This window comes from Apodemus sylvaticus, chromosome 11 (assembly GCF_947179515.1).
Source record: "Apodemus sylvaticus chromosome 11, mApoSyl1.1, whole genome shotgun sequence".
Taxonomy (NCBI): Eukaryota; Metazoa; Chordata; class Mammalia; order Rodentia; family Muridae; genus Apodemus; species Apodemus sylvaticus.
In genome coordinates this window covers 83905029-83924819 of record NC_067482.1, presented here as the reverse complement: position 1 = coordinate 83924819, position 19791 = coordinate 83905029, and the positions used below count along the sequence as shown (strand labels likewise).

Sequence of the window (19791 nt, the reverse complement as noted above, 5' to 3'; positions counted from 1 at the left end):
ATCAAAACTCTTAGTAGGCTAACAGTAGGCTTCAGATCCAAGATGCCTTGCATAGTAACAGGCCTCCCTTCTGCCCTTCCCACCTTGCCTCCTTGCTGATCGTCCTTGCAGGGTCCCTCTCTTTTGTTACTTTGTAGTCTTCCTCAGCCCTGTGATAACCCCCATCAGCTCACTCTTTCCACCTCTATTCTAAGCAGGTGACTTCTGAACCAGGGATGTGTTTCTGTGTTTGTCTTATATACACATGACATCTTCACAGAAACGTCATGGCTATTGTGTTCTTGTGCACCCAGAACCATCTTGATTCCCAGGTAGACCTGTTCCTGTCTAGGCCCTCCATATCGCTAGTGATTGGGTAGATCAAGGGGGTAGCCTCTTTCTAGACAGACAAATGGCTTTTTCCCCCATCCTCTTTGATTTATTTGTAGGATACTGAGACACATTGCATTGATTGGCTATCTTTTTACTGGTTTGTTTTTTTTTGTTTGTTTGTTTGTTTTGTTTGTTTCACTCAGGGTTTCACAGAGTTTGGTACAGTCATTTGGTCCTAGGCTCCTGGGCAGAAAGTCATGTCAGAGGGAATATGTCTAATGGGAACTTTTACTTCATGGTGGATAGGAAGCAGAGGGCCAAACAAGGAGAGACTGGGGACAACACACCACCAAGCACACACCCACAGTGAGCTTTGTCCAGCTGGGTTCTGCCTTCTAAAGTTTCCAGAACCTCCCAAAATAGCACTACTTTCCATGCATTTAATATGGATCAATGAGGATACCTTTATATGCAAGCCATAAAAATCATACAGAGAACAACAAAACTTTGTAAGATACACACAGGTCTATTTCAGGACTCATGCTTAGCCAAACAGTAGTGCCGAATCAGTAATAGCACATGGATAAAACAGACATCACCATCTCGTGTTCAGAGCAGGACTCTTTCAGACAGGAATCATCCTAACTGCTCAGATACAGGCCTATTGCTACTGTATCTTGTGTCTGTGGCCTTTTCTGAAGTCTTCAGTCAGCTCTCCCATCATCCCACACCATTCCTCCCCAGATTGGGCGGTGGCTTTCTGCCTTGGACACCGTGCTGTGCCTGCTGCCTGGAGTCACACCTCCACACAGCATCCAGAGGCCTTTCTCAAACATAAACCACATGGTTAGTTTACTCTGGCTGCCAGTGCCTTCCTGACACTTATAATACAAAAGTTTCTGTCTGTGGCTGCAAGCATGTCTTGACTTCACTGCCCATATTCTGGTCCCCATTCCTTTTTTTCAGCCACTCACAGAGGGTGGACTATTCCTACCACACCCCACCCACAGAGAATGGACCATTCCTACTACACTCCGCTCACAGTGGGTGGACCATTCCTACCACACCTCATCCACAGAGGGTGAACAATTCCTACCACACCCCACCCTCAGAGGGTGGACCACTCCTACCCCATCCCACCCTCAGAGGGTGGACCACTCCTACCCCATCCCACCCACAGAGGGTGGACCACTCCTACCACACTCCACCCACAGAGGGTGGACCTTCCTACCACACTTGGTTTCTACTCACATGGAAGCTTCCTCTAGATCTTCACTGAACTCATCCTTTGCTCTGAATCCCTGCTCACTACTCCAACAGAAGCCCCCTTCTGTTCTCCACATTTGCTTTCCCTGCAAATCTGCTGTCTTTTTCCCCTGTCATTTATCATTGGCTGACCTTGCATTATAAAATTCCAGATCACAAGGTGGAAGGAAGAAATGGAAGAAGGGACAGAGAGTGGGAAGGAGGGCGGGAAGAAGGAAAGGGAGGGTAAAGAAAGACATTATAGGGTGGCTGATAATAAGATAAGAAAGCATACTGATTGAAAATTCATACTTACAAAAGGTATTGTTTTAGAAGTGCAATGTTCAGCAACTGTGAAAATTGATATTAACATCAACTTTGAAGCATTCATGTTTCACATTTTCTCTCCTGTCGTATGATTTATCTTCCTAGGGACCAGCACAAACTTTCAGGTAGCAGGACCAAGCCTGAGTGCTGAGGAGAGTGCCAGCTATGGGGACAACCTGCTGGGCCCTTTCCTCCACACGGGCACAGCAAAGCCAACTCTCATGATCGACTGGCCCAAGGCCCTGGTCAGCCAAGATGTCTTCCATGGCTACACCACATCAGGTTTGAACACTCTCTTTGCACCCTGGAATTTATAGCCATTTCAGAAGAGTTTCGGAATTGGCCCTCAAGTTTTCCCAAGTCCTCTGACTTAATGGATGAGTGGAACCATCCAGCCTTTTCTACTCATGTTTGTCCTTCCGTGGATAACAGCCTATGTCTCTGTCTCTAAGGATGAAGCTAGCTTCAGATGTGCCATAGGAATCCCCAGGTGCAGATCAGCAGGGAGCTTCGAATCTGGCTGGTACCCCAACACATGGCACCCATCTATCTTGATGACCTGGCATAGACTAGATGAGCCTTATACACGAATGGATCAAGTAGAGCTGGCCCTGTTGGGGAGTTGAATGGATTTCTAACCTGTGTCCCTGATCATAGGCATGTTGGTCTGTCTGCTCTGGTGTACATGTGACTAGGTCACCCTCTATAAGCTTCTTAGGGAAGCTATGGATTTCATACTATTTTTAAGGAAGTTTCTCCTTGTTCTTTTGAATCATATGTCTTGTTTCTTGGGTCTCTCCAAATTTAGGAAGACTAAGCAGGATGGGCCAGCACACCCTTGAAAGGCAAGAGTTAAGAAATTTTCATAACAAATATTCTACAAAATCTGAGCTTACTGTAAAGGCAAAGAATGAGATCTTGCCAACATTCTCTAGTTACCTCATTTCTGAACTGAAGGTGACCGGTCCACCTTGATACTGCTTCTGTTGGGCAGGGATGGCCTGGAGATGGGAATTTAGGCTTTCAGAAGTCTGGCAACAAATTAGTGTCATTCCCAAGTATGAGCAGGACTTGTAACCGGTGCTAGAGACCTGCCCTAGCCTTCACAGGTATTGCTATGAGGCACAACATCAGACAAAGATCAAAGACTGATGAACTCACTCATACGGTTCTAGGGGCCAGAAGCTAATAACTTCTGGGAACTTAACTCTCTCTGGCAATTAACTCCTGCTGGTAGCAGCAGGGGATTAGGAAAAGAAGTTTTAGTTGCTAAGGCTCTTTTCTTTCTGGCTCAAGGACCCCTCACTGGCCAGCCAAGAGACTTGGATTAACTATTCATGACCAGAGAGAAAAGAAAAATAGAAAGAAGGAAAAGAGAAACAATTCATGCACACAGAAAAACCACTCACTCACTCTGGATGGAGCATAAAAAGAAGTTCCAATAACCTTTATTTTCTGTTCTCAGTATATATACTGTTTCTGAAAACTTATACAACTATCAGGCAAACCTCTTGCAACATAATAACTGATTACATAATTTTTCTAAATACTTTTACATTCCAGTAAGTTTATAGTAAGATTAAGGCAATAATTCATGCCATAAATCGATAAGACTTAGCAATAATAGAAGAATTGTTTATATGTCTTTCCATTAAGACTAGTATCTCACTAAACATCTGTTACCCCCATATGATCATTATAAGTTTAAAGCAATAATCTTTGTGTCAAGAGACAAATCATCTGCATTGTGTCTTATTAGTTTTAAAGTTTTATATAGATAAACTAGTCAATATTTAATTTTTGGTTCTTGCACCTACAATAAATTGTCCATTCTCAGTTTTTTACCTTTAGTTACCAGGTAATAGTCTCATACCTAACCTAGAAGGAATGTTTTCCTTGGTCATAAATTTGTTCCAGCCCTGCTTTCTTTTTCTAGTACAATTATCCCTTGACACATGAAGATTTACTGAGCTCTTATTTGCAGCTTTTATACTATAGAGGACTTGAAATTACTTGTATAAATTTAGAAATTCTATAAAATCATTATTAGGAGTTATGAAATCATCAATTTGTTTATGCATTATTACTACATGAGAGTACATCTTCATATTGATCTACAGAAAATCTTCCCAATAGGGTGGGCTAATACCCAGGTATTATCAGGCTCTGTAATAATGGCAGGAAAAGGCCTATCAGCAGCAAGAAGAAGCAATCCTGGGATGAAGTCTCTTGGGACTTTGACTCATAGGCCATGTCAAAAAAAAGATGGACCATCTTCAGAAAATTCTCTTGCATGTCTTTAGCCTTTTTCCTAGATGGCTTCTGAGAAGCCAGGGTATTATTTAATTATTTTTGCACCCCTGGAGCAAAGTGGGACCCAATTCTGGGAGCCTGCTGACTGCCATTTCATGTGGACATTTCCCCTTCTGTAGGTATCATGGGACCAGTTATGACAATAAAGCCATTTTCACTGAGCAGTGGCGAGACATATGTCTTACAAGCTTCTGTAGGTATGTCAAGGGAAAAGTTGGATCTGGTGTGGGGAGCCATAACCTCTTGTTCTGGGTCCCACCTCTCTCTTCTCCTGTTGCTACCACCCCATTATTTGTTACTAAAATTAGTTGCTGTGATGTTCCCCTTCCTAGTGAAATCAGGTACATTAGAACCAGGTAAATGATGATCAGTTACTGTCATTCTTGCATATCTGACTTTTGGCTAGATACTTGATATGCTTAAATATGCTTCTTTGCATATATTTAATCACAAGGTATCATTGACATTTTTCTGAGTGATCAGTGTGGACTAGAACTTACTCATAGTATTACTTTGCCCAGTGTCCCCCAACTCTTCCTGCATTTTTATGACTAAATCTGAGAGCATTTGGGGGCGGTAACTTCTAAACATTTCCCTATTTCTGGAGACTTACAAGACTCCTATTTAACAATATTTAATCAATATCCTGGATTGACTCTTTATCCACATTTTTGTACTGCTTAGAACCTACCATGAGCTAGGTATAGTGGCCCAGCTGTAGGAACAGCAGTTGGGAAGCAGAGAGAGGAAGATTGCAAGTTCAAGGCCAGACCCTACCTCAAAGCAAAAACAGATAAGCAAAGCTTACTGTGCGCTTCCAGTTTTGCCTTTTATGTTTGTATACACATCATCCAAGGAAGACGCACAAGGCAGGTTGTTTTCTGCCAATCCATTGAGAGGCTCTTTTGGATTCTCACTGCTGCTGAACCTCTGCTGGCCCTGTCGGGATACTAAGGCCTGGGTCCCTGCTTCTGCCCCACAGAGACAATGCTGGCTTCTGTTATAATGGATGCCTTTGCTTTTCAGTTGCTCATGTGGTGCTACTCTCTCTACCCCCATCCCCCACACACCCTCTTAGGCCATACCCTTTCTTAATTCAGGAGATCCCTGAGACTCTTCCAATGGCCCCAGGGTCCTGTTCAGTGTCCTCTGCCATCTAAGAGGGTTGAGCTCAGGCTCTGGGTGTCTTGTTCAACTGTCTATCACTCAGCCCACACAACATCTCTCTAACAGCTTTGCTTCCCTGTAATCTTCCCATCACACATTGCACCCTGTGGCTGTCATTTCCTGTGTTATTTTGGGGGAATACTCTTGTCCCTCTGTCCCTTTCTTAACCTGGTATGTAATTCATGCACACAGTTGTTAGCCAAACTCCATCTGCTTCTCCAGGGATATGGGTGGTCATGAAGGCAGAACCAGTCACTACATCCTCTTGGATTTCTCTTGGGTTGAAGGGCCTATTCTCTGTGCTTGACATAGTCACATCACTGTTAAGAAAGGAACACAGGCAGTGTACCAGAGCCTACATAAACAGTCCCCACAGGACCTGATGAGGATTCATGCAATGTGATAGAGAGAGCTCCAGCCCAGAATTTATTCTAAGAATATGCTACTTTTAAAAATTCACAAATGAAAATATTCATTGTAGACTGATTAATAAAGCAGAAAATAGACAATATGGTGTTTAATTACTGGGGAGTAATAACTATGCCTGTTGTTGCACATCTACTCAGAGAATTTTTAGGGAGGTCTTTACAGCACATTCTAGACACAAGCTGAGGACATGGGAAATTTTGTGTGTGTGTGTGTTATATGTATGTGCATATATGTATATATGTGTATGTGTATACATATGTGTATACATGTGTGTATGTGTATGTATGTGTGTGTATGTGTATATGTATGTGTATGTATATGTATATTCTCCAGTATTACTCTTTCTTTATCATGGCTGAAACACCTACCCTGTCCTTCTCTTAGCTTCAAAGCATGTCTTACTGGGCAAGGCTCAGCTCTACTTAACGGTCAACCAAGCTCCACAGGACATGTCTTGTCAGGTGCGACCTCACCATGGTATGGAGGCATATACCATCTTCAGTGTCTTCTGCATGTCAGGGAAACCGGTATGTGAGACCCCTGAGACCCCTTGTCTGTCCTGAGAAGTACAGGCAGACACAACTCTTGGAAGTCACAGGATCTCTTTACTTGGCAGGCTGCAGGGGTGGGCCTGGCCTGCAATCTGGGGAAGATGCTCCTGATGAATGGTGGGTTCCCCTACCAGTGAGAGCAGCCTCCATATCAGAAGAGAGGGTCCTTGCAGCGCTTTGACAGGACGGCAGGAGGCTCTGCTGCCCCCAAGCATACAAGTAGGGGGTGGGAAACTCAGCCTGAGTCCCAACCCCACCTCCATGACATGACTCTTGCCTACACTTGACGTCTTTGTCCTAATTTGGGCAATGAAGGAATCATTGTGACTTTTTGTACAGGGTCTTGTGAGGCTTTGAGGAGAATTGGGTGTGAAGGGATTAAGGCTGCCTTTGAGATCAGGTGGCAGCACAGTAGCAGGCTGTGAATTTTCAGGCACTGCCCTCTGGCTATGGACAGAAGCTACCTGCCCCTGCCCTGTTCTGTTCAGGGTCCTTCTCAGAAACCTGCCCTCATGCACAGAGAAGTCATGCTTGGGTCTTCTGTGAAGACTCAGTTCCTGGAACCTCAGCTTCCAGTGCAGGGCATCTCCATGCCCCCTCCTGACCCTCATGTCTGTATCATGCCTATCTGTAGACAGCTGAGGCACAGGACTGCTGTCACTGTGAGGGTACTAGAAAAGTCTGATCTGCAACTGTTAGGGAAGTGGCTCTCAACCTTCCTAATGCCGTGACCCTTTAATATAGCTCCTCATGTCATGGTGACCCCCATCCATAAAATTATTTTCATTGCTACTTCATGAATCATAATTAAATATATGTGTTTTCCAATGGTCTAAGGCAACCCCTGTGAAAGGATCATTAAACCTCAAAGGGGTCACAACCCACAGGTTGTGTTAGGGTGTCTAAAGACAAAATAAGCTAGCTGACCAAAGCTACCTGCTTCATGTAAAGAGTCCTTTGGCTTAAGAGCAGAAGTATACCACAGTGTCAGAAAGCCTCTGTCTTGTGTGACTGCACAGTGAAGATGGTATGGATATCTTGCTCTGGGCTATAACACATGACAAGCAGTGGTCATAAGGGCAGCGGCATATGGGATTGATTGGCAATTCCACCCATGTTGTATTCAATTTTCCATTTTTTTCTCCCATGTTTGGATCATAGGACTTTCATTACGAATTTCGTTACCAGATAGGAAACACTTCCTCACATACCCTGTACCATGGACAGGACACCCAGTATTATTTTTTATTGCCAGCTGGTGATTCCTCAGACAATTACAAAGGTAAGTCACAGAGTCCAGCATGTTACTAGATCTGCCTACACATCTCTCCAACCTTTTCTCCATTCCTAAAAATTACAAATGATTTAAATGGCCTAGAAATTAAAATAAACTATTCACCTCAGTAAATATAGGCCTGTTGCATGTCTTTTGATGTAGAACAAATATTAAAAACATAATCAGCAAATTGGGATTTTTACATCCTAAATTTCTTTCCATTTTTATTTTTTTGTTTGTTGTTGTTTTGTTTTTTCAAGACAGGGTTTCTCTGTGTAGCCCTGGTTGTCCTGGAATTCACTCTGTAGTCCAGGCTGGCTTTGGACTCAAAAAGATCTGCTTGCCTCTGCCTCTTGAGTGCTGGGATTAAAGGTGGGTGCCACTGTCACCTGGCTTATATCTTAAATTTTAATCAAAATATAGATACTCCCCCGTTAAAGTTAACAAAGCATTTTCTTTCTAACTCCTTTCCCATATCCTCCAACTAGAAGCATTTTCTCTTGCTTCTAGATTCAAGTCACACTGAGCAAACGTCTCTGACAATGTTTCTCTGAGCTTTGTAATCATGTTCTGATTAACATGATGATGCCTTTGTATTTGCATCTGAGCTCAGTTTTCCAAAGCCACGCAAGCAGGTTAGCCACCATAGTCGGCATTGCTGAGTGGGTAAGGGTGATAAGTCTTTTAATACTAAAATTGCATTCACCTGCTTCTGGAATTTTTTTTTGCATATGGCTACCCATGCCGAGCAACCCCACGTCTTGGTGGCGGCCAGAAGGCCATCATAAGAGCTGCGTCAAAGTGGGATTTGCTTTAGAGGAGGATGCTCCATCTCAGTGAGCATCCCTCTTATAATGCAGGTTACATCAACACCTGACATGTCCCTTGCCTGAGAGCAGCACCAGCTGCATGGGGCCTGAGGACCTTTTTGCAACCAGACAGCCATAGTTCACAGGGCTAGACAGGTGCATGAATATAAAAGCTGCCCAGCACCATGATGGAATGAAGAATATTTTGACATAAACCTATAGAACCAAATTTTAGATCACAGGCCCAGGACAGTATCAATTAAATGTTGCTCAAATCCTTCATGCGATGTATACTGGTGACTGTTCTTTCATTGGATCCTGGTGAATGCCTGAGTTCACAGTTACAACAGGATAAATATGATTAATGGAGCAAACATAAGTGTAATAGAGCAGATTTTTAATGTTTCTCACCTTGTCCCATCCTTTGCATGAGTGAAAATAGCACAGGGTTACTACGTCAAGTTAAATTAAGACTTACCTAAAACATACTCCTTTAAAAGCAAAAAGGAAAAAAGAAAAAGAAAAAAAGAAGAAAAAAAGGCATCACCGCCATAACTTGTGATTTTGTGTAACAGAGATTCTATTTACTGGTTTGCTGGTATCCTCACTGTGTATGATGTGGGAGGGAGAACAGCTTGCCTGAGTTTTGCCAGCACCATGTACCCTGTCACTGTTACCTATACTATACAGCTGCTGTTGGTGTGTGAAGACTCTTCTCCACAGCTGTGTCTGGGATGACCCCCTCTGTCATCTTCCTTCACAGTCATTGTTTCAATTGAGATCACAGATGGCCAAGGCTCCAAGGTGCAGCCATGCACTGTGGCGGTGACTGTGCTACCCCGTTACCATAGAAACGGCTGCCAGGACAAGGACCTGTAAGTAATAGGGGCAACAAAGACACCTTACTGTAGAGCTTGTCGTTCTCCCATGACAGGGCTGTTATGCACCACGTGCATGGTACTGTGTATGTACTTCAGAGTCCGCGACACTCTGTCTTTTTAAGACATATTTTAAACCATGTTTAATTGCTGAATAATTTTTATTGAATTGCTTCATTTTGTTTACACATGAGCAAGTGAAATTACCTATATTTTGCCTGTAGTAAGTCAGTGTCTTAGTTGGGGTTTTATTGTTGTGAAGAGACACCATACCTCTCTGCCTTAGTTAGGATTGTACTGCTGTGAAGAGACACCGTGACCAAGGCAACTCTTATATAGGACAATATTTAATTGGGGCTGGCTTACGGTTTCTGAGTTCCATGATCGTCATAGTAGGAAGCATGACAGCATCTAGGCAGACTTGGTGCTGGAGAAAACACTGAGTTCTACATCTTGATCTGAGGGCATCCAGGAGAAGACTTCTTTCCAGGCAGTTAGGAGGAGGGTCTGGCCTCAAAGCCCATCCTCACAGTGACACACTTCCTCCCACAAGGCCTCAGGTCCTCCAACAAGGCCACACCTCCTAAAAGTGCCCCTCCAATGGGCCAAGCATATTATCAAATCACCACAGTCAGGTTATCATGAATGATTCTCATGCAGGTTTTGGTGTGGGTGAGCATTTTTATTTCCTGGAGGTAGAATCACTGGGTCTTATGATATCTCTTGCTTAGCACTTCTGCAGCATGGATTTGGTATTTCCACTGGCTGAGGTGAGACATTTTCCTCCATGCTAACTATGCTGGGAAACTGAATTCATTTGGGAAGAGGAAACCTAAGATGAGAAAATGTCTCCATCAACTGGCTTTATAGGCAAGCCTGGAGGACATTCCCATGATTAACGATTGATGTGGGAAGATCCAACCCACTGAGGGTAGAGCTCTACCCTACCCCGGGCAGGTTAGTCTTGTATTATATAAGAAAGCAGGCTGATGGAGCCATCTGGAACAAGCCAGTGAGCAGTGTCCTTCCACAGCCTCTGCTTCTGTTCCTGCTTCCAGATTCCTGCCTTAAGTTTCTATTCTGAATTTCCTCCATAATGGACTGTGACATGGAAATCTTAAGATGAAGTAAACCCTTTCCTCCTCAAGTGGTTTTTGGTTAATGTCTTATCACAGCAACAGAAAGGAAACTATTGTATTTCTTGAGTCTCATTTCTTTTTATTCCACAGATCTGGATGCCCCTCCATAGCAGTCTTATGCTGCCTTGACTGCTGTAGTATTGTGATTTTTCCCCCCATATTAGGTATTGAACCCAGGGCCTTGTTCATGGAGGCCAAGTACAACACCACTGAGCCACATTCAGTCCCTTGGAGTAAATGTTAAAGCTTAACTCGTTGACTTTTTTCTTCTAGCACTGACTCTTCCAGAGTCCTTGCCATTCTGTTTGTCTTCTAACGTCAATTTGTGGGTTTCTGTAACCCACAGAAACTCCTTTTGTTAAATACTAAGTACATTTGTAAATAGTTTCCTCCTCCTCTTAGAATAGGCTTTATTATATACTCCAGGCCGATACTGAACTTAATTTATAGCCCAGACTATACTCAAAGCAGAGCATGCATGGTGTGGCCGGCCTTGCTCTGTCTCAGTCTGCCTCTCCCAGGACTGTGGGCCGTGGCTCTGGACACCTGCTGAACAGGACTTAAAACTCAAAATCAGTGAAAGCCAGCTGGGATTTTTTCATAGGTATTTTGTTGATTCTGTAGGCCAGTTTCAATGACATAATTCTAAACAAGATTAACTACCCCAGTTCATGAACAAAGGATACCCTGACTAGATTTTAACTTTTTTAGCAGTGTTCTATAATTTTTATTGGTTGTTATTTTGTACTCCTTTTGTTAAATACTAAGTACATTTGTAAATAGTTTCCTCCTCCTCTTAGAATAGGCTTTATTATATACTCCAGGCTGATACTGAACTTAATTTATAGCCCAGACTATACTCAAAGTGTCAATCCCTCTGCCTCAGCGTCTCTTTTGAGACAATAGGTAAATGCCACTATGCCTAACTGTGTTTCATTATTTTGATATTATTACAAATGGAAATGTTTTCTTAATTTTAGTTTTGGATTTTTTTATGGTTAGTACATAGCAATACAATTGCTTCTATATATTGAAGGTTTATGTGTGACTGTTGAATGTGAACAGTAGCTTGAATTTAATTTCTTTAGATATTTATGTCATACATTAAGTGACAACAGTTTAGTTTTTTAGTGCACCCTCTGGGAAGTTCCTTACATAAGTTCTATCTCCTCGTAAATAGTATTACTAACCCTGTAAAGGGGGCTAGAATGACCAAGCTGCCTCCTTCTCAGCTCTCATCTGCTGCAGTGTGAGAGCAGACTCTTCCCCCAAGAATAATGCAGCATAAAGCTGCCACTTTGGAGGGAGAGAACAGCCCTCACCAGATATAAAGCCTGTAGGTCCTTCATCTTCACTTCACAGCCTCCAAAGCACATGAAATGAATTGTCGCTTAAGTCACCAAATTATCAATATTTTGTTCTAACTGCACAAACAGACACAAGTTACAAGCCATCAGTTTTTGTATGAAGTCAACTTTGTATTTCAGGACTAAATCTCGTGTGGCCATCTAATCCTTCTCTGTATTCCTGGACTTGGGAGGCTTGCTCTCTCTTGAGAAGCTTTGTCTCTATGCTTCAGAGATTCTGGCCTGTAGTTTTCTTTCTTGGGTTGTCTTTGTCTGGCTATAGTATCAGGGGAAGGCTAGCCTCGATCAACCTGAAATATTCTGAGTCGTGAGATCTGGAAGATTTTGTGAATGGCAGTTACTAATTCTGTAATCATTTGATAGAAACTGCCAATGAAATCATTTGGGTCTGGAGGGTTCTTTGTGGGTTTTTACTTATTTAACCTCATTACTTTTTTGTTGTTGCTGTTGTTGATTCTTTTTAAGTCAATTTGAGTCGTTTGTTTCTTAAAGAATTTTTTTCATTCTAGTATATGCTCTAATGTTTTTGTGTACAGGATTTTTTACGGGATAAATACTCCATTGTAATAGTTTTATATCTACGTGGCCAGTAGTACTTTTTTTAAGAGACATCCCTTTATTTGCTCAGCCTTCTCTTGGCCCTGCGGAGAGCCCCATCAGAGGCCCCTGGTCCAAATAGTGTGCATTTGATACTTTGACTAATTTATTTATTTATTTCCCCCTTTACCTCTCTGTTTGTCTGACTATGCTGTCTGCGTTGGGGTTTTGCTTGGCTTGATCGTGGGTAGATCTTGCATGGCTGCTGAGTTCACGATTGTGACAGTCGTGTTCACAGCGCTCCTCCTCCCCATGCTCCAGCCCTTAGGTTCCTTGTTACGCCTCTTTCACTGTGTTTCCTGCGCCTTGGTGGTGCCATGGTTGACATAGACATCCTGTTCAGGGCTGAGCACTCATCCGCTAACTCTTAGCACTTTGACCGATTTTGCATTTGTAACTTTGGCCTTTCTGGTGGCTTGGCCCATTTTATCATTAGAAAGTCTTCCTCTGGATGAATAAGGCTTGCTCCTCCCCTTTGTTTATAACTCAATATAAACACACCCATTCTCGGTGCTTTACGGCATCTGTCTGCATTGATGCCTTTTTCTTTCCTAAACTTTCAATCCAGTTTTATTCTTGAACGTAATTTATGTGTAGACATTTGTGGTAGAGTTTTGGTACAGTCTTATCTCTAAGTTTTGATTGGTTCAGCATTATCAACACATGGTTGAGTTGTTCATTATTTGCTCTTCTACATCTTAAGATGATTCTGTTCTTCTTTTTCTCCATTAGCACTTCTTTCCCTCTTGGATGAATATGTTGTAAGGTGCTATGCTAACATCTTTCATCACTTTAAAATATTTTCTCAGGTTTTATTTAATTTTTGTCCTGGGTCTTGCTATTTCCATCTTAACATACTAAAAACTACTACAGATAGTTCACTTAATTTCCATAAAATACAGAAATGGCACTCCTATGTGACTTTATTTCCACTTACTTTTTGTGGAAATTTTTATCATAAATACAGATCCCATATATAGATAATGACAAACAAATAATACAGTGTGTGGTGGTTAGTGCTGTCAGCTTGATAGACTCCATAGTCACCTGGGAGATAGGCCTCTTGTTAGGTCTGTGGGAGATTTATCTTGATTACATTACTCAAAGGGGGTGGCCCACCCACTGGGAGAGGCATCGTTCCCTGGCTGGGAGTGGACAGTGGTATTCATTGTGCCTACTTCCTGATTGTGGATGTGTCCTGAAGTGATGTTTTAAGCTTTTGCCACCTTGGTTTTAGCCCTCCATGGTGGACTGTACCCTTGAACGGTGAGACAGAATAAATCTTTTCTCTTTAAGTCGCTTTTATCAGAGCAACAGGGAAAGAAACTAAGACACAGTATTATAATTATTATTTATATAGTCTACTATTTCTTAAAAAAATAGAAAAAAGGAAGGGTGTAGTGTACATCAGAGGCAATCGAAGGTATATTATTTTTTCCTTGGTTGTCTTCAGTAGATTCCACTTGCTATATAGGATCATTTCGTCATTCCAAAGCTTTATCCCCAGATTTCTTTTCTGGCTGTGACTATTGTACCACACCCCAGCCAGTTATAGACTCAACCATACGTTTTATATGAATTTAAGAAAGAAAAAATATAATTTGTGAACTTGCCATCAGCATTTCTCTCGTCTGTGCTCATTCCCCACCCCCTGCTCACTACGCAGTCTCTATTGTTCTGTCTCCAGCTGTTTCCTCAGACTGACTTTTCAGACTCTGCAGTAAATTTCTCTCTTGCTATTGTACCTATAGCTCCAAAATTTCATTTGCTTTTATAGCAAATTTATAGCCTTTCTTTATCGCTAATTCTATATTTGATTAGTCACCATAATACCTTTATTGAATCTTCAAAATTAGTTTTCTTTAGTTCTTTGAACATACGGTTCCTGCTTTGAAGTCTCTGCCTGGTCCCTCATTTGGGTCCTACAGGAAGTTTCTCTTGTCTGTTATTTTTCCTGTGCTAGATTGAACTTTAATTTTCTTTGGTAGTCTCATAAGATTTCATAGAAAGCTGGATCTTTTCTATAATGTAATGTGTCTCTCTGGGTATGGGCCCCTCTTCCAAGGCTTTACTGTGGCTGCTTTGGTTTACTTGGTTTTTGTATGGATGTTTAGTGACTATGGAACATGTTTTCCATAACTGTACAGCCTGTGCAGTTTCTGCCCAGACTCATTAGAGAAGTTCTCTATTTTGCTTCCTACAGTCATTTGCATGTCATCTATGTTTAGTATGTGATTCACTACTCACCGGGCATCTTTATTTAGTTGGAGTTTGTTTTACCTTTGGAAAAATCAGGCTGAGTTATTTACGGAAATGATGTCTTGCTGTCATAGGACAAGGAAGTTACAAATATGTTGTCCATTTCCACTCTAATTTGGGTCTATACACTTTGAGCTCTTAATGGTTAGGTTGTTCTACCTCAACTAGCTCTAGCTAATGTGTCTTTGGCTCTGGGCCACATACTTTGATTTGTTGTGATGCTCATATATTGGTTGGTACCTAATTGACATCTTGTGTTTTTTTAAATTCTAATCAAAGGTGAGGGGTTATTAGGATTTTGGTATCATGTCTCATTGTGTGTTTCAAGTTTCCCTAGACAGACCACCTGTCCCTCACATCATTCTCCTTTGGTTCAGACATACTCAAGACCAAGCTCTCTTCCCCCTTTGGCAGAGTAAAACTTTACAGAGTCATCAAATCATCATCATAGCTCTATGCTTTCTTCAGATATAACTCCACCCTGGCAAACCTGTCTACTCTCCAGCTGGTGGGAAGTTACATGGAAATCAGGAACTACATTACCATGATCACTGGGATCCTGAGCCGCTTGTATATGGAGAGCAGCAACACTTCTTCATGTGATCAATGGTCACAAGTACAGGATGAATTAATTTCTTCAGCATGCAAAATACCTTATACAGACCAGGTAATGATCCTAAACATAATGAGGTCAATGTCTATAAACATAGCAGTGGGATCTCTGAATAGTTGGCTCTTCAGCAAGGGCTCCTGCTCATAAAATCCAGGCAAAAAAGGAAACCAGGTATGCAGGCAACTAGACTCCTATGAGTTCTGCTAATAGAAAAAGTGATACAAGTTAGTTATTATTATATATAATTCTCCTAATGTTTCTATGAACAAAATATTTATAAATCTGATTTTTATTCTGCTAACAACCATGAGCAAATGGATAAAGTCAAAATTACATGCAATTTCTTTTTCATAAACATAATTGTTTAAGTTTTAAAAGATGTATTTATTTCATGAGTATGGGTATTTTTTTGCCTGTGTGTATGCTTGTGTGCCACACACATATCTAATGCCCATGGAGGCCAGAAGTGAGTATGAGATGGCCCTGGAATTGGAATTGCAGATGGAATTACAGATGGCCATCATGGGGATGATGGAAATTGAGCACTGGTCTTCTAGAAGAATAGTACACTTGATAAGTGAATCGTGTCTCCTGCCACAAATACAACTTCTTAGTAAATGACCATCCATGCAAAGGGTACTGCTTTTACAGAATTTCTTTTCTTAAGGTTTATTTATTTTTATTTATATGAGTACACTGTAACTGTCTTCAGACACACCAGAAGAGGGCATCAGATCCCATTACAGATGGTTGTGAGCCACCATGTGCTTGGTGGGAATTGAACTCAGGACCTCTGGAAGAGCAATCGGTGCTCTAAACCACTGAGCCATCCTGCAGCTTTGCTTTACAGTGGTCACGAGAGGACATTCATGTCTACAAAGAGCATATTTTGCTTCACTAGAAGTACAAGATACTTTTCTAGACCTAATCATTTTCCTGCCTCTGGCATTTTCTCTGCCCCTTCTTCAAAGTTCTACTTAGTTTTGTCCCTTTATTTCAGCTTCTCTTATGTCAGTTTCCAACAGGATCTGGGGAGGCTGGTCAGAGGCATACCGGAGTAATGCTGGACTGGAAGGAAACTTTGAGACCAAGGTCATGGTCTTGGTCCAAAAGGGCTAGCCTCTATGACGCCTCTTCACAGAAAAACACAACACATGCACCATTTCTTTATAAGCAAGATGCATTTGAAATAATATTGACTCTCTCTCCTTCTCCTCTCTCCCTCTCTTCCTCTCTCTCTCTCTCTCCCTTTCTTCCTCCTCTCTCCCTCTCTCTCTTTCCCTCTCCCTCTATCCCTCTTTCCCTCTCTCTCTCTCCCTCTCTTTCTCTCTCTCTTTCTCTTTCTCTCTGTTGGTGGCTTGTTTCTGCTATATAGGAAGCTATGATGGATTCTATTCATATATTGAGAGACCTCATAAGCTTCCCTAATAAGGTAAGTGCTATTTCTTCTGCAGAGTATTTTCCTGACTGTTTTGAATAAGTATAAAGACCATGATTAGAACTTGAAAAATATACTATTCAGAATTATATTTTGACATTGAAATTAGAGACATTTCTGGCTTTCTCTCCTGGTGACCTCCTCTTGCTTCTTAGTCTTAAATCAAAGTGATAATATCAGGCCATGTTTTTCATACCCTCAGCCCAGTCCTCTCTCAAGTGCTGCAAATCTGCCCTTGAGAGATTTCCAACTTCAAAGTGACTCATTTCCCTTCTGATTCTTTTGGCTCAAGGCTAGACAGCACTGACACCCAGAATCAAGTCAAAACCCTCACGAACACATGCGCACCCTTTGTTTTCCACACCCATAAAGTATAACTGAACTAGTGAGTTCTTCCTTTAAAAAAATAAATGTGACCAGAATCTCCCTGTGTCTTCCATCTCTCCTGATCCCCACTGACCCACAAGCTGACCATCTTTCATTCAGGGTGGGTATCTCTGTCAACCTTGATAATACTCGCCACCGCGGTTATCAGAACATTATTATGGAAAAGCCTCAGTCAGTCACTTCCTCTCTCTTAATACCATTCTAGCTTTGTGTTAAACATTCAGTAACATGCAGACATCTCACCATGACCTTCATGCTTTGGTTCCTTCTGACCTGTACTTTCTTCACCTGGTCTTCATCCAACCACACTTTTGGGTTATAGTGGCCCATAACCAGAGTAATTGTCCTTGTTTTATGCTGTGCCTTTGGCTAAACAGAGAGCTGAAAATGGTCACTTAGCCCAAGTGTTGCTTCCTCACAGAAGTCACCCTGTAACCCTCGCTCCTTACTCCCTGGGTTCTCTCTGTTGGTACTTTAGTACCTAGCCACTATCGTGTGTGTGTGTGTGTGTGTGTGTGTGTGTGTGTGTGTGTGTGTGTGTGTATTGTTCTTCTTTCCACCACTGGAGTGTAAGTGCCATGACAGGGGAGAGACAGGAGTGGAATTACTGAAAGACAACGAGTGGCCCTGTCACATATTTCCCATTCTTTTTCCTAAGTCTTCACTTTGAGTGCTGAATAACAATCATACCAAAGCTAGGGAGGAAGGCTGGGCTTCCTGTGATCACCCACTCTTCTCCTCTTACAGGTCTCCCTTCATAAAACACATCTAGTCATGTCACCTGCTTCTATCAGATGCCTGATGGCTACCTACATGAGGACATTAAGATTCTCTGCACAGCATCCAAAGACTTTACCTGGCCTAGCTCATTATCTCTGTATCTCCCCTTGCATGCCATCTAGTGTAGGTTCTGTCATTCTAGATGTTTTTGTGCTCTTGAAATAGGTTTTTCTTAACCTGGAACAGGTTACTTCTTGTCCTTCAAAAATACTACTCTCTCATCAAAGCTGGTTTCAAATGCCATAATCTCCCTGAAACCTTCAGGGATCTGATGACAGAGTTCACTTGACTTCATATAACAGCACTTGAAGGAGGACTGGGGCCACATCTGTCTTCTAACTCTAGATCTCCCAGGATACACGCTCTGGTTAAGTGACATCAGCTGCTAACCCTAGCAACTGAACTCAGGGAAGGTGTTTTGGGACTGACTGTTCCTATCACGGAGACTCAACCTCCTCCTATAGTCTCATGCCTCTGACATCTCCACTCTATGGCTCCCCAAATCAGAGGATAAGATTATAAATAAGGTGTGCCATATGTCAATAATGTCACCCTGGAAGTAGTAAGCCTCATTCTGCACATTTTCCTCATGAGTACTGAACATATGGCCTCCCCTGGACTCAAGGTCCTGGGGTGTGGAATTTCTGCCTAGTCATAACTTCTCAGAAGCAGTGACTAAGAAAGACACCTGTCACTGACCACCTGCCTCTATATGCATGTCTGAACACACACACACACACACACACACACACACACACACACACACAAATAAACTTTAAAGAAAAGTTCACTTCCAAACTAGCTTATTTTTACAGTTTGGGAGAATTTTTTATTTTATTTTTTATTTATTTTTTTTGTTTTTTGTTTTTTCGAGACAGGGTTTCTCTGTGTAGTCCTGGCTGTCCTGGAATTCACTCTGTAGACCAGGCTGGCCTCGAACTCAGAAATCCACCTGCCTCTGCCTCCCAAGTGCTGGGATTACAGGTGTGCGCCACCACGCCCAGCTGAAATTTTTATTTTTAAAGCTATCTTTAAGCCACTGCTCCTTAATGGATAAATAATCATGACCATCAGAAAACAGAATCCACTCTATTTCACCACACACATTTACTTAGCAGTTTCTAGAAGCTACTAAAGACCAAAGGAGGAACTATTTAATCCCTGTCTTGTAAGCACTGATGAATGAAATTAAGCGTGGAAACAGCTATCCTCCAAAAATGGTGCTAGGCACTGTCGTCAGGGGAGGGACATGACTCAGCAGAAGCACAGGCAAGAGTTCAGTTAACTCCAATAGACGTTAGGAGCTGTTGGTTTACAAAAGGAATAAGATAGAACCATGGCTGTTTTAACTAAGGGTAGTGAGGATGTTTGCAGAATGAGTCCTTCTCTGTCAGATTACAGACTGAAGTATTCAGAGATAAAAATGTTATCTAAGATTTTACATTAAAAGAAAATGAATCTGAAGAGCAAGAGCATATGCTTCCTGGGGGAGGGAAGAGCCCATGGGCACCATCCTAGCTGAAACCTGTGGACCTTTGATGGCTTCTGGGGAAGGGAGAGTCAGTTTTCTTTAAGGGCGTGTCCCCTGGTCTGTTGACCACACTCCAGTGGATGACTCCACACCCATTAATACTTGGACAGGACAAATTGGACTGGGTGGAGCTAGGGTGGTGGTAGATGGATCTCAAATAAATTAGGTAAAGGGTTGGGTGGGGGATATGATCAAATTACATAGTATCCACATATAAAAATCTCAGAATCAATAAATGTACATTGATTTTTAAAAATGCTGCTAGTGAAGGATAACTGTTAAAAGTGAGTAACACATATGTAGTGACATGAGCCTACCCTCTGCCTTTACAAACGTCTGGAAATTTTCTATAGTAAAGATGTATGAAGAGAGG

At 42.0% G+C, this 19791-nt stretch overlaps 1 protein-coding gene across 1 annotated transcript in view; it reads left to right on the top strand.

The window, feature by feature from the left end:
* Pkd1l1 (polycystin 1 like 1, transient receptor potential channel interacting) overlaps window positions 1-19791 on the top strand; it is a 136510-nt gene that overhangs the window by 53173 nt on the left and 63546 nt on the right. Inside the window, exons 18-24 of the mRNA XM_052199716.1 lie at window positions 1990-2166; window positions 4317-4394; window positions 6178-6320; window positions 7506-7626; window positions 9193-9304; window positions 15138-15336; window positions 16658-16714. Coding sequence (XP_052055676.1) covers window positions 1990-2166; window positions 4317-4394; window positions 6178-6320; window positions 7506-7626; window positions 9193-9304; window positions 15138-15336; window positions 16658-16714 — 887 coding nt within the window. The remainder of the gene's footprint in view (window positions 1-1989; window positions 2167-4316; window positions 4395-6177; window positions 6321-7505; window positions 7627-9192; window positions 9305-15137; window positions 15337-16657; window positions 16715-19791) is intronic.